Source organism: Rhyacophila brunnea, unplaced genomic scaffold (assembly GCF_057557595.1).
Source record: "Rhyacophila brunnea isolate RB1 unplaced genomic scaffold, BYU_Rbru_1.0 scaffold_24, whole genome shotgun sequence".
Taxonomy (NCBI): Eukaryota; Metazoa; Arthropoda; class Insecta; order Trichoptera; family Rhyacophilidae; genus Rhyacophila; species Rhyacophila brunnea.
The window spans coordinates 2,017,021-2,030,606 of NW_028232904.1; the positions used below are offsets into that span (position 1 = coordinate 2,017,021).

Consider the following 13,586-nt stretch of genomic DNA (forward strand, 5'->3'; position numbering starts at 1 on the left):
CGGCCGAGAATCGAACCCTGCATCTCCACGGGTAAACGCCCCAAACGTCGCATTTATCCAATATGCTACGGCGTAACATACTAATTGCGACAAATTTTAACTATTGGTCACTTTTTAATACCTACTCATCAGCGCTCTTCGAAATCAAGCTACTTTGGCAATCGATTTTTGTTTTTTTAACCAAATTAGGTAACTATTTACTATTACTTCGATTACTAACCGACGTCGTGGAATTTCTCCAATATTTTTTTTTATATGTAGCTACTTGCACTTGCTAATAATTTAGAATTAACTCTTTCTTTTATTCAAACGAATAATTCACAAGATTTAAGAATATATCATTCTGATTATTGAACATATATAATTTAGAAAAACACTTTCTGAGAGAGTATAATATTATGACCAATAGAACACGAGTTGTATATTTGCATCGCTGAATCACTTCATGACTAATGCACAGCCGTATTCTTAGTAATTCTCTTACCTATCGATAGGCAGTGGTGGCAGGTGATTGGCGGGTGTGGGGGCCGGCGCCCCCAGCAGTGGTGCCTCTCCGCTGCTCGCCAGTGCTAAGCTAGTCGCCAGTTTCAATCTGGAACAAAACAAAAAATATTATTTTTATTAAAATATTGAAATGACAACTTCACAATATTATTAATATAATATTCGAGTGAATGCTCTGACTACTCGAGGTATTATAGCGAAAAAAACACAATTATTAATGAACAGTGAAAAAGGATCCCATGCATTTTTTGTGTTAAACATAAAGTCTGTGGGTGGAAGAAGGTTCCGCAGACAACGTGGAACGTGTCAATAGCATTACGTCAGTTAAAAAAACCTAGAAATATGCACATCATATAACTAATCTTAATACTTTGGACGCGGAAGACGCACACGGTGCGTAATGACCAGGCGGCCGATCGATGTAATTAACGTGCATTTTAAAGGGGGCAATTAAAATCTCATTATCTCTTCAGCAGCGAAAGCGTATTTCAAACCTCAATTTACAGCAATATATTTTTTACGTTCAGTAAACTCGTGCGTGCGAACCGATGCATAAACATTTCCCGCAGTCCGAAGGAATGTTTACGTGTCAGGTTTCATCTGTCGTATTACAAGAATTAACAAGTAAATGGTGCATTTCTGCTACATTGTAGTGAGAAATCCATTATTTAGTTGATAACATTTGTGTCATAGTCAAATTTCGCAGACAAATTTCTAAGAAATAATCCACGGTGTGGGAACAAACAACGGTCAGTCAACCACGCCGTTTCTGATATTCCTTTGTCTACTTTTGCTATAAGAATCAATGTCGCAATACAACAGTACCTAGTACCTTCAAATCGTTCAAACTAATTACACGCTTCTCGCTTCGACGTTAAATAATTTTCATTGCAAACACAATCTTCGTAAATATTATTTGTAAACTTCTCATTGTACGATCTGTAATTGAACTTGTATTTTTTTGTTTGTTAAGGGATAATAAATTTGGGCTACTTTATCACGCATCAAAACCCTTCTGTCAATTCGTACCCAAGATTGAATCTTTGTTGGCCAAGCATTCAATAAACCAACCTTACGTCATTTCCCTTACCTACAAGTCTATGGTAAATATTTTTAGTTAATCAAGTAGAAAAGATAGTTTTGTGTGTTGTATTAAAATGTGGTAGCCGTACTGATAAGCAAGAAGATGGTATTACGTTTCATAGGTAAGTTGATACATGTTCGTGATAATTTATTTGTATATTATTATATATTTTATTATCAGTGACCTAGTGTTTTTTTTTAAATAACTTAAATTATGAATATCTTTACCTAATGGTTGCATTTTGACCGCTTAAAAATACTATATATCGTAAAAAAAAATAGAAAATTATATTTTAATTCTGAGCGTCTAGTGCAAGCACTATGGGCGAGCACTAGCGAAATGGTCTATGGTCTCAAACATTTGTGTACGAATGCGTTCGCTCACCCACAAACCAAACGCACGGCACGCTGCTTCATTTAGCAATGCAATGGGTGGCGTCTAAATGTATCTATAGTCTAAGATCCTTAGTTAGATAGTTATAAACTACATATTAATCTATGGTTATATTTATCAATACAATTTAGTTTGAATTCTAATGGATTTAAATTCAAATTCTATCAAGTACCTTCGGTCGATAGTATTAATACATTTTAGTTTAATTAATTTAATTTAATGTGTACAAAATATTTTTGTATTGTTCATAGTTCTTCTTCTTATTGTGCCATCCCCTAGCGGAGGTCGGCCACCATCAAGGCGATCTTATCTTTGTCGTCTGCTACCCGGAACAGTTCAGTGGAGCTGCATTCGTACAAATCACGGAGGTTCTTAAGCCACGAAATGCGGCGCCGTCCTCTGCTACGCTTCCCATTGATCTTTCCTTGAATGACGAGTTAGGGAATGCTGCATTTTTGTCTTCTCATAATGTGGCCGAGGTATTGTAGTTTCCTGGTTTTGATATTACATAGAACTTCTCGGTCCTTCCCCATTCGATTGAGAACTTCAACATTTGTCACCCGGTCAGTCCAAGGAATTTTGAGGATGTGTCTATACAGCCACATCTCGAAAGCTTCAAGTCTCCGTGACATCTCTTGTCTATTATCCATTATCTCATATTTAAGTAGGTATAATTGTGGTTTATTTTAATTAAAAAAGAACATCAATTTTATAAAAATCAAAATTATTTATTTCAAATCCTCATTTGTTGAAAACAGTAACTGGTCTATGTTAAATATGCAATTATCAATTTGGCATATTAAATGTTAATATGCCAAATTGATAATTGCATATTTAACATAAAAGTCGATTTTCTCAACTTCGTCACCGGTGCACGTCTATTTTGTTCAACCTTCTCATTTAGGATGAAGGCTGGTTGTCATTCGATTTCACTGTTTAATTTTCTTGAGCTCTGCGTTGCACATTTAATGAACTACGTCAAGGAGATGCGCTGTCTCGTCTGTTATCCAATGTTGCCGTAATCTTTTCTATCATGGACCTAACAATAGGTCTATCGAACGTGGAAATTAGGAATTATTTTGCAAAACTGGTATATAAAGCAGAAAGAGTTGATCTAAAAACTACTAAATACATCATTCAAACCCAGAAACCCGATGCAGCTATATGGAAATATAATCATTCGGAATAACTCTTTCGAAAAAACCAAACACTCTCATATCTGGGATCTGTTATCACCGCTAGCAACGATATGAAAATACAAATCAGAAGAGGAATATAGATGCCCAATAATCAGTATTGATTTGGAATCTGTGGAACATCTGAAAACCAAATTGCTATCTCGCAACACAAATTCCAGAAATACAAAACACTGCTGAGGCCAGTTTAGATCACAATGTTGAGTCATCAGCCAACAAGTCTAAAATCTGTCCTCTGACTTTGCAACGAAAGATCCTGAAAGCAATGTATAGAGCAAAGAATGAAGATAACATGTGGTACAACATACGAAATACGTCATAATTCCAAAGTGTGCGAGGAATTTGAAGAACCCAACATAATCCAAACCATCAAAAAATTCCCATCTAAAATGAACCTAACGTTTTATATGCAAACCTATCTGGACGGAGGAGTGTTGGGAGATACAGATTGCGGTAGCTATGCACGAGCGATTGGAGAAAGATTGACCAGACTGGGGAATACAATACTGAAGAAGGCCAGGATCCACCCCGGGCTGTTGTACCATGAACGATCATGACTATAGTGATAATGGACGTTACGAACAGTATGATTGACATCTACACTAATTACCAGTTTACCTAACAGGTATAATAAGAAGATATGTGATGCATACCTGCCCCTAAGGTCTCGTCGTCTTGCCCTCCTCGATAAGTCCAACTCAGATCCTAGCGAGGCCCTCGACCGCGACAGATGGTTCTGGCTGCGCTGCTTCAAGGATACCAACTCTGCGGACAAAACAGAAAGAAAAACAATCAGGATATTGCTTCTTTGTCAATATTTTTTTTGTCTCTGTTGATATCCCAGGTCACGGATCAGAAAACTGCAAATCTAATTACAGTCGAACTTGGTTAAAACGAGGAAAATGGGACCGACGGAATTTTCTCGTTATAAGCATTACTCGTTATATCGTTATATAACATTTTTCGCGCCAAGTTCTATTTAAAAAATCTGGAATCCATCGTAAAAATGTAATAGAGATGTAATAGAGTTTATTAAAAGCCTTAAATGGAGATGGGCTGGACACATAGCTTGAAGAAGAGACAATCGTTGGACAAATCTAGTGGTATCCGAGAAATACAAAACGTCCGCAAGGTAGACCTAGAGGCCGCTAGATCGATGAAATGATACAGTTCTGCGGAAGTACGTGGCAGCGCAATTCACAGGACCGAGAGAAGTGGAAGCAGCTTGAAGAGGCCTTCATCCAGCAGTAGATAGATTCAAGCTGATGATGATGATGATGTATCCAGTTGAACGTATAAAATATTAACTTATTGAATTTAATAAAATTGGAACAATATTTCTGTCTGCAAAAATCCTCGAACGTTGCGTAATTTTTTTGATCTTACTGCTATACGGTCATCTATTTTCGGTAACAAAACTCACGGTTAAATGTAATACGTACAAAATGTTATTTTTTATAATCGCTAGATGGTTATGTAACTGTCAAGTTTCACAGTCTAATGATACAAGTTTTATGTAAATGGTGCAAATTTCTATGGAATAAAGATGCGTCTGACGCATAATGACATTTTGTGGGGTGAGAAAGGGTTAATATATTCTGTAGCAGTTTCAGTCATTTAGCGTCAAAAGGGTTAAGTTAGTTATGTTTAAATATAAACACAACGGAGCATAAACTTCACACATTTATATTGACGATCTCGTGTCGGACCGATTTTGTCATCAGTGCTCAGTGGCGTGTGAACATTAAATAGGTACATGACTGTAATATTATAATTTAGCTAACAATTATATATAGTATCCGATGAAACCAGTTAATTAATTATTAAGTCTCTAGATAGAGAATTTTGTTCGATTTTCAAATGATTGAAAATGGTTGTACGCGTGATTGTATTGGTAAAAGTTTATTATTTGTTTTCTTGTATTGCTAGCCTTGAAAACAAAATGGTGTTTCGTATTTTGGTTTAAAGTGTGTTGCTTTGTTTACATACACATTTCTTAGCGTTTTACGTGAATATTATACTTAAAAATAATTACAATATAAAAAGAACCTTTTATATACAAAGTTTTAAAATTTTCTGTTGAATCATATAAATTTGACTTGACTAGCTTAAACGATCAAAAAAAATGTATTTGATAGAAATAATACTGAAATGTCATTTTGACACTCATATTGATTTCCATAGTAACACAGTATATATTAATAATTTAGTTGTTAGGACCCTAGCAACCAATAATAGTGGATTGGATTACGTACTTCTTCCGAAATAACTTTTCATACAAAACAGAATTAACAGAAAATGAATTTAATTCTACTTAAAAATGGCTAAAAGTATTAAAAAAATGCATTGGCATCGTGTTCTGATATATTATAAATGTTTCAAATGTCTAACTAGTCGGGAAGTTAGTTAAAAATCGATTGCAAGATTTGTACCGGACAAATAAGAACACGACCTAATAAAAACATTGTAATAATCAATATATTGCTTTTTAAAGCTACATAACATTGACGAGGGAATATCTTTACACAGGTCATCATCATCATCAACCTGAATCTATCCAATGCTGGATGAAGGCCTTTACAAGCTAATTCACTTATCTCGGTCCTGTGAGTTGCGTTGCCACATACATCCGCAGAACTTAATCATTTTATCGACCTCTCGATTGTCCCTTATTCGAGCTATGTGTCCAGCCCATTTCCATTTGAGGTTATTAGCGAACTATATTAAATCGCAAAGCCTACACAAACCAAACACGGGTATTTATAGAACACATGTATTATTTGCTCGCAGAACCAAACTGTCATGCATAAGTGCATTTGGGTGCCTTCTTTTGGGTATCTTCAACAGTGACCTTCCATTCTGTCTTAATCGTAAAGTGTTCAACTAACGTATGCTACCAACGTTTACGTACCCAAAAATTACAAGTAGCGCAACGTAGCATGTAGGTACATGTGCATGTTAGGTATAACACGGAAATATCTTAATAAATCAAATGAATTATGAAGCCATAGCCAACAAGGTACTCGTAGTAACAGTTTTGTTATTACAATAGAGTAACAAAGGGATCCCCATAAATGGAGAATACCTGAGTCATCTTTGCCGATGACATAGTAATTTTCTCGCAAGACTCAGAAGACCTCCAAAGCAGAATGCAGGAACTCGCTGAAGTAAGCAACAAAGTAGGTTTGAAAATAAATGTAGCAAAGACGAAAGTCATGTTCAACTGCTTTGCGGGCAAAAAAGAGATCCTCGTCAATTGCACTCAGCTCGAACAGGTGAAAAGCTACATCTATCTGGGACAACAAGTGTCTCTATAGATGGATGTACGAGTATATTTGATGAAATTGTTCGCAGAGTAAAGCTAGGCTGGAGTGCTTTTGGCCGCCTGAATAATATCTTCAAAAGTGACCTTCCACTGTGCCTAAAGCGCAAAGTGTTCAGCCAGTGTGTGCTTCCCGTGATCACATATGCGTGTGAAACATGGACCCAAAGTAAAAGAGAGATCCAGAAAATTAGAGTAGCACAACGTGGTATGGAGAGGCGCATGCTGGGCATAACGCGAAAGTACAAAAATAGGAATGAGTGGATAAGGAAGCAGACAAGGGTTTGACATGTAATAGAGTTTATTTAAAGCCTTAAATGGAGATGGGCTGGACACATAGCTCGAAGAAGAGACAATCGTTGGACAATTCTGGTCTATCTAGTCTAGGACGTCCGCAAGGTAGACTAAAGGCCGCTGGATCGATGAAATGATAAAGTTCTGCGGAAGTACGTGGCAACGCCATGCACAGGACTGAGAGAAGTGGAAGCAGCTTGAAGAGGCCTTCATCCAGCAGTGGATAGATTCAGGCTAATGATGATGAAATCAGAAGGATCGTAGTCATATTGCCAGAATTCTCATGGTTCTGTGATTATTGGTTAAGTATTCGTATGTTCAAGTTCAACTCCCACTCAAATAATATGTATGACACTTTATTTACAGCGAAGTTGCATGTGTATAGCAAAACCGCTTGATAAGGGAGTTAAGTTAGGGTTGATCAATAATGTAGCATTGCGCACAGATAACAACCCTTGCAACTATCGGAACTATACCTATCAAATATTCTACCCTTAAATTATTAGTTCCCTGGCGTAGTGATAACGTACGCTGTTTATATAAGAAGAGAAGTCTTCGTTTTTCTTACAAGATGTCAATAATTCAGCGCGTGTTTGAACATGTAAAATTAAAAAAAGGTACATGTTCAAACACGCGCGTTAACATGATCTTACTCCCTACTTCATTTATCGTTTGTCAATTTATGGCTACGACCGTATGCTGTAGCTTAGCCACTGGGAAATGCCAATAGAAATGGCGTATTTCAAAAAATTACCACCTTATTCTTAGGTCAATAATTAATTATTATATAGCAAATATTATTCGTAGAATGTTTATCACATTTGAATGGTCAAGAACATAGCTTATAATCAGTATCTTTAAATGTGTAAATCTTGCCCATTTTTTGAATAATAAAATGCCTAATTCTTGTCAAATTTGGGATCACAGAGATTATCAATATAATATTTTATTGTAAATATTTCACTATAATAATGTCGACATAAATTTTACTAATGGTTTTAAAAATTAATAAATATAAAAAAATCTTAACAATATGACTATATTCTAAAACATTAGAGCGAGAGGTTTAAAAGAATACTATTTTATCTAATAAACATACTTTATTCAGTCATCAAATGTTTAAAATAAATATAAAGGATAATAAGGCTTCAAAATTATGTAAATATATTATCTACAACGTTTAAGGAATGTCCAGGATCATGCTTTGAAAATAGCATAAAAGATCCATTTTGACGTACGCTGAGCATGTGGGCCGTTAAGTACACAGTTTTAACACTGCCCAAAATAGCAGAGTTCTCATAAATACCTCGTATAAGTCGAAAAAAATACGTAGTAGCTAAATAAAGACCTCTTATAAATTGCAGACTGCAGTATGTAAGCATAGGTACCTAAGAAAAAATCAGTTGGATCAAGAAGAGTCTCAAGAATTTAATCTGAACACTCTCGACTAGGGATTCCAATCCCGGAGTCCCGAGCTATTTTCAATACCTATGAATCCCGCGATTGATAAACATAATCCCGGGATTTCGGGATTGTTTTTTTATCAATTTTTATGGAAAATAAAATAAAAGCGAACATATAACAGAAAAAATACTTTTAATAAAAAATACCTACATAAGAAATAAACTGAGTTTGAATGAGATTTGATTTATACCCATGTGTAGGTTGCCGATTCATTTAATTTTTTCACATAAATTATTAAAAATGAGAAAGATTGGAAAATAACAATGCTTCGCACTTTTAACAAAGTAATTCCACCACGATATCATACGTTTTACGGCAGTTTCATATTTGGCTGACTAATTAGATTTATGAAGCGGAAAGGCCATAAGTACGCCATGATTATTTGCTTTACTATTTGAAATCTCGCTAATCCATTCATTATGTCTTTACTATCAGAAACAGCAATTTACATTATTATTTATATTACAATTTTATTCACTCCATTAAACTTGTGTATTTTCAAGATTGAACGTATACAATATTAACAAGAAATGTCTTAAATAGTATAAATTATACTAGATTTATTGTTGACCGATTTTGCTATTTGTAAATATAAAATTTTTATATTAACAATGGAAAAAAATGCCAATCCCGGGATTGTCAAATTGTAATCCCGAAATCCCGGGATCAGAATTTTAGCTCGGGATTGGATTCCCTACTCTCGACCATAAGGCCATACTTCACTCACAAGCCTGCTTCGAACTAAAGAATTAAACAAAAGTTTTGATACCGTAACTGATGGTAATGATAACGATTTATTAAAAATGTCCATTTTGTTGATTGATTTCACGTAGACAGCCAAAAGGCCGGGGGCTTGTATCGCCCGATTTAACGCCGACTCACTGTATCTTTGTGGACTTATAGGGCCGTATGTATGAGATTCCCAAATTCTTTATTAGCTATTTAACCAATTTTCCATCATATAGCATATAGCACTGTTTGTGACGTAAGGAATCTGACGTCACGCGCCATTCAAAATGGCTGCTTCATCTGCTGTCACTTTCAAATGTCATTTTAATTTTTCATGCATTACAACAAACGTTTGATTGAGGCCTTTGTTCATTTTGTAGACTCTGTAAAACATTTGCGAACTTTAAAAACAGTTCCTAGTAGTGCTGTTTACAAAATACTTATAATTTTGATTCCTAGTCTATAATCTAGATAGTAGGTAACTGATACAATGCCTTGTACCTATTTCGCTTACAATATTTATATTGGAGAGATAAGATGGACTTATGTAATATTATGATAAAGTATCTCCGCTAAACGACCGCAAAAATATGTACCTACTGCTGTATCTGGCATTAAAATATGCAATTGGAAGCATTCTGCATTCTTCAAAATATTATGGTACCTACCTACCTAGTTAATTATTGTAAGATAACTGTCTGCCTGTTTATTTAAGTAAAATCTTCTTCTTCTTCTGCCATATCCGCACCTTAATTGGAGCATATGGACACCACGAGGCGCCTCCGAGAATCCCTGTCGCTCGCCAGACTTCTTGCATCCTTTCAGGTCAAACCAGCATCCCATAGCTCCGCCGTATATACTCTATAGATCGTATTTAGTGGCCTTTCAGGACGCCGGAATCCAATTGGTTTGAAAAATAAGCAAGCCAGGTCCAGCGTCGCCTTTTTACTGCTTGGTGCGTTCTCTTATCTCCTGGTTGCTCCTAAAGTCATCCGCACATCCAGTATACATCGCAACCATCTGTTTTCGAAGCTCAGTAAACAATTGCTCTTGGCCTTTGTAAGGTGCCATAATTCACTACTGTAAAGCAGAACCGTCAGAATGCAAGCGTCGAATAGGTGGCATTTAGTTTTGACCGAGTACAATCATGAGTCCCAGACACTCCGCATCGAGTTGAATGTTGCTCCAGCCATTTCCATTCGGATAGCGAGCTCTCTCTACAAAATGCCATCTCCCGTGATGTGTACCCACAGGTATTTGAAGCTGTCGCCTTCGTAATAATTAATGCATTGGTTTACAAGTTTCATCAATGTAGTATTACGCTGCTAAAGGTGTATATTGGGTTAATTGCTTTGAGGAAAAATCGTGAATGCTTGTCAAATTTAGGTTCGATGTGAGAAACTCTAATAGCAATAATGCTATAGAAAAACTCATAGGAAAATTCTCCACGGAATATTAATCATATTACACACTGATTTATAGGCAACCGAGAATGTTAAATTTCCGTTTCCTGGAAATTGCGAGGTAAAAAATGATGAAGTTTGAATTGCATGTGTGAACTTTAGCATACCTATTCTGTCATATACGTTATATGATATAAACCGTTCAAAACTTTATCAAAATTCGCGGAATTTTTACCTACACCTCGTGAATATGTTGAAATATTTATCAGGTAAAATATAACATAAATTTTATTCTTAGAAGGCGAAAATGTTGTTGGAAAATATCGTAATACCCAAAAGTATGTACTGCTCTAGTTATGACAGAAAGTTTGCGATCTGCATAGTACGTATTATATATTATAGTAGGCAGCGCTCGAAATGGAAAATTTTACGAACCGGAGCGCTTGATAATTTTACGAAAATATTAACACTGTTACTTATCTAATTCTATACATATAATTATGTATGTATGATTTTGTTGATTTTTTTATAATATGACATATCTCGCTCAGACGGTCAAATTAATATTTACACGAGACGGAGGGATAATTTTGGGGATTGTATGTACCGGAACGGCGCTCCGGTGCGTTCCGGTCCATTTCGAGCCCTGTTAGTAGGTCCGTATCCGGAAATTTGTACGTAAACAGTTCACCGCAGTACACTTATTCGTGCGCCGTAGTACGTGAAACATAAGTTCGTGTAAAATTTTATCAAATGACGAGTTCTTCGTTGAACATTTTACCGTGGATTGTATTTGTACGTATGCTACAACATGTGGCAAATTTTATGAGATATCTTTACTAGGTTAGGTTAGGTTAGGTTAGGTTAGGGTTAATCTAATTGGAACAGTACTATTTGCAAACTTTACTATCGCCGCATTTTGTAAGATACGTACAAATGTATTCCACGGTGAAATGTTCAACGTAGAATACGTCATTGATAACATGTTATACGAACTCATGTTTCACGTACTGCGGCGCACGAATAAGTGTCCCACGATGAACTGCATACGTACAACTTACATGTAACCATAGTTAGTAGGTCACATATGAAAAGACGATTAATCTTCTTTTCGGTTTAGGCCTAATACCCCGTTTACACGTGCATTTATTTACTGTTGACAGTAAGTATTATCGCGGCCATAACAAGAAAATGTATAGGTGAACATCTATTATCCTGCACTTGCTTGCATACATCAAAAAAGTTGGGAAGTTTCTGAATTTTCATGCGACAGTAAGGATTTTTTCGATCTGCGCCAGCGCAGTTGAACGATAGCGTCGAACCTGCCGGCAAAAAAATTAGCTATACTCATTTTGAGGTTAACCGATTTTCACTACCTGTCAAATAGTACCATAATATGACAACATCGCGTCTCACTTACTCTTGAAGAATGAGATTGGAGAGAAAGTCAGCACTTTTACGTGTAGACAGTTATTGTCACGATAGTTTAAAATACACACCATTGCTGCCAGTAAATCCATGCAAAGGTGCTATAACCTTATATGAACATCTAACATTTGATAAATATTTGCAAATCAAAAAGCGCTAAGCTCAAGTCACGAACGCCATATTAGGCTCTATGATCAGTGATTGCAATAGGGAATGTATATACCAATACCGATATTCGTGAAATATATGGGAAGTAGGAACCTACCTATAATGAAAATGTATTTCACAATATGCGCGTGTCATTTCTGATTACCAAGGACGTTGAAGGGCAATGGAAGTAAACCAGACATCGCGTAACCCGATTAAAATGGTTACATGTAAATTGTATGTAAACATTTCACTGTGATCCGTGATTTCCGATAGAAATTGGAAAGAGATGACAGTATACTATACGGTATCCAATTTTATTAGATTCAATGTGAATATTAATTCTATTTTCATAGCTGATTTTGGCAAAATTCATGAATTCAAGAATGAAAACCAAACCTAACCCAACCTAACAAATAATCCAATATATTCGCTATTTTCAATATTTTTTTGCAGTTAGCTTCCTGAAAAGTATAAACGACAAGAACCGTGTTTTATTTAGACATGAATTTTATTTAGTACTATACGACCCAAAGAGATTGGAGGGTCTTTAATATACAGCCATATATTTGAGATACAACATTTCACGATTAAGTGTGATACGGCGAACTGCATACGTACAAGTTTCCGGACACGATTCCAATTCGTGAAGGACATTCAGTCAGCTCAACGATACTACGGGTGCGTGTTGCCGCACCGCGCAAACTACCGAGTGATTCAGAACATATCTGTTCGACCTTCGTTGCACTAAATCTGTTACGGTTTGAGTGAACGTCGCGTCCATCAATCATACAACCTATCATCATCATTCATCAACCTCATATATCATCAATCATCAGTGTACCGTCAAGTGCCACGCACCGGGTAACCTAAACAAACAATACCGCGCGAGTGATAGCGCAACCAGACTACGGAGCCATCATCAACATCATAAAAAGTCAGTGTCTGGCATCTTGTTAAATCACCCCTCCCTAGATCCACCATCCAACATCACCTTCAAATTATACAGTCCATTGCTAAAAGCGCCACCATTGTAACGGATTGTCTTTTATACGCCCTGCAAATTATCACATTTTCACTACTAATTTAGGTCAAATAATCGTGGCAACCCTACACCTATACGTTATCATACATAGTATGTGAAAAGTATTATTTTACATCCGTTATTTCCCTAGAAAAGGATTATTTCGCAGGGAACAGATCGCATAAGTGTATTAAAATATTTACAAAAACCGGGAAACTTCTAGTGCAGCCAACTTCGCGCGGGAAAACATTTTTGTTTGTTTCAAAACAGTGCTGCCAGCGTTGCGAATGAATATTTGATACTAAGTTACGGATGGTTACACCTAGCTTATAAAAGGGGATTTCGTATTGTTACAGCGAGGCGCCTATTTGTTCGGTGAGTCCTTGCTTTATGTGTTTTGCTTCTGCCCGGTATACGGTTATGAGATTTTCACAGAAATACTTCTCAACCGTCTAGAGACCATGGTAAAATGGAACCAGCCCTGCGAGCAGGCTGGACTTAGAAGAATTACTTATAATATAGACCATTAGGAAAGATTTTTTTTAGTATTTGTATTATATCAATATCCAAAGCGATTTGATTACATAAAATTCCTACC

The 13,586-nt window shown here is 36.1% G+C and overlaps 1 protein-coding gene across 1 annotated transcript in view; it reads right to left on the reverse strand.

Moving 5' to 3' along the window:
* Positions 1-13,586, reverse strand: part of LOC147068877 (cyclic nucleotide-gated channel alpha-3) — a 590,082-nt gene that overhangs the window by 177,597 nt on the left and 398,899 nt on the right. The window contains exons 4-5 of the mRNA XM_085951461.1: positions 3,831-3,942; positions 485-592 (exon numbers count right to left, since the gene is read on the reverse strand). Coding sequence (XP_085807587.1) covers positions 485-592; positions 3,831-3,942 — 220 coding nt within the window. The remainder of the gene's footprint in view (positions 1-484; positions 593-3,830; positions 3,943-13,586) is intronic.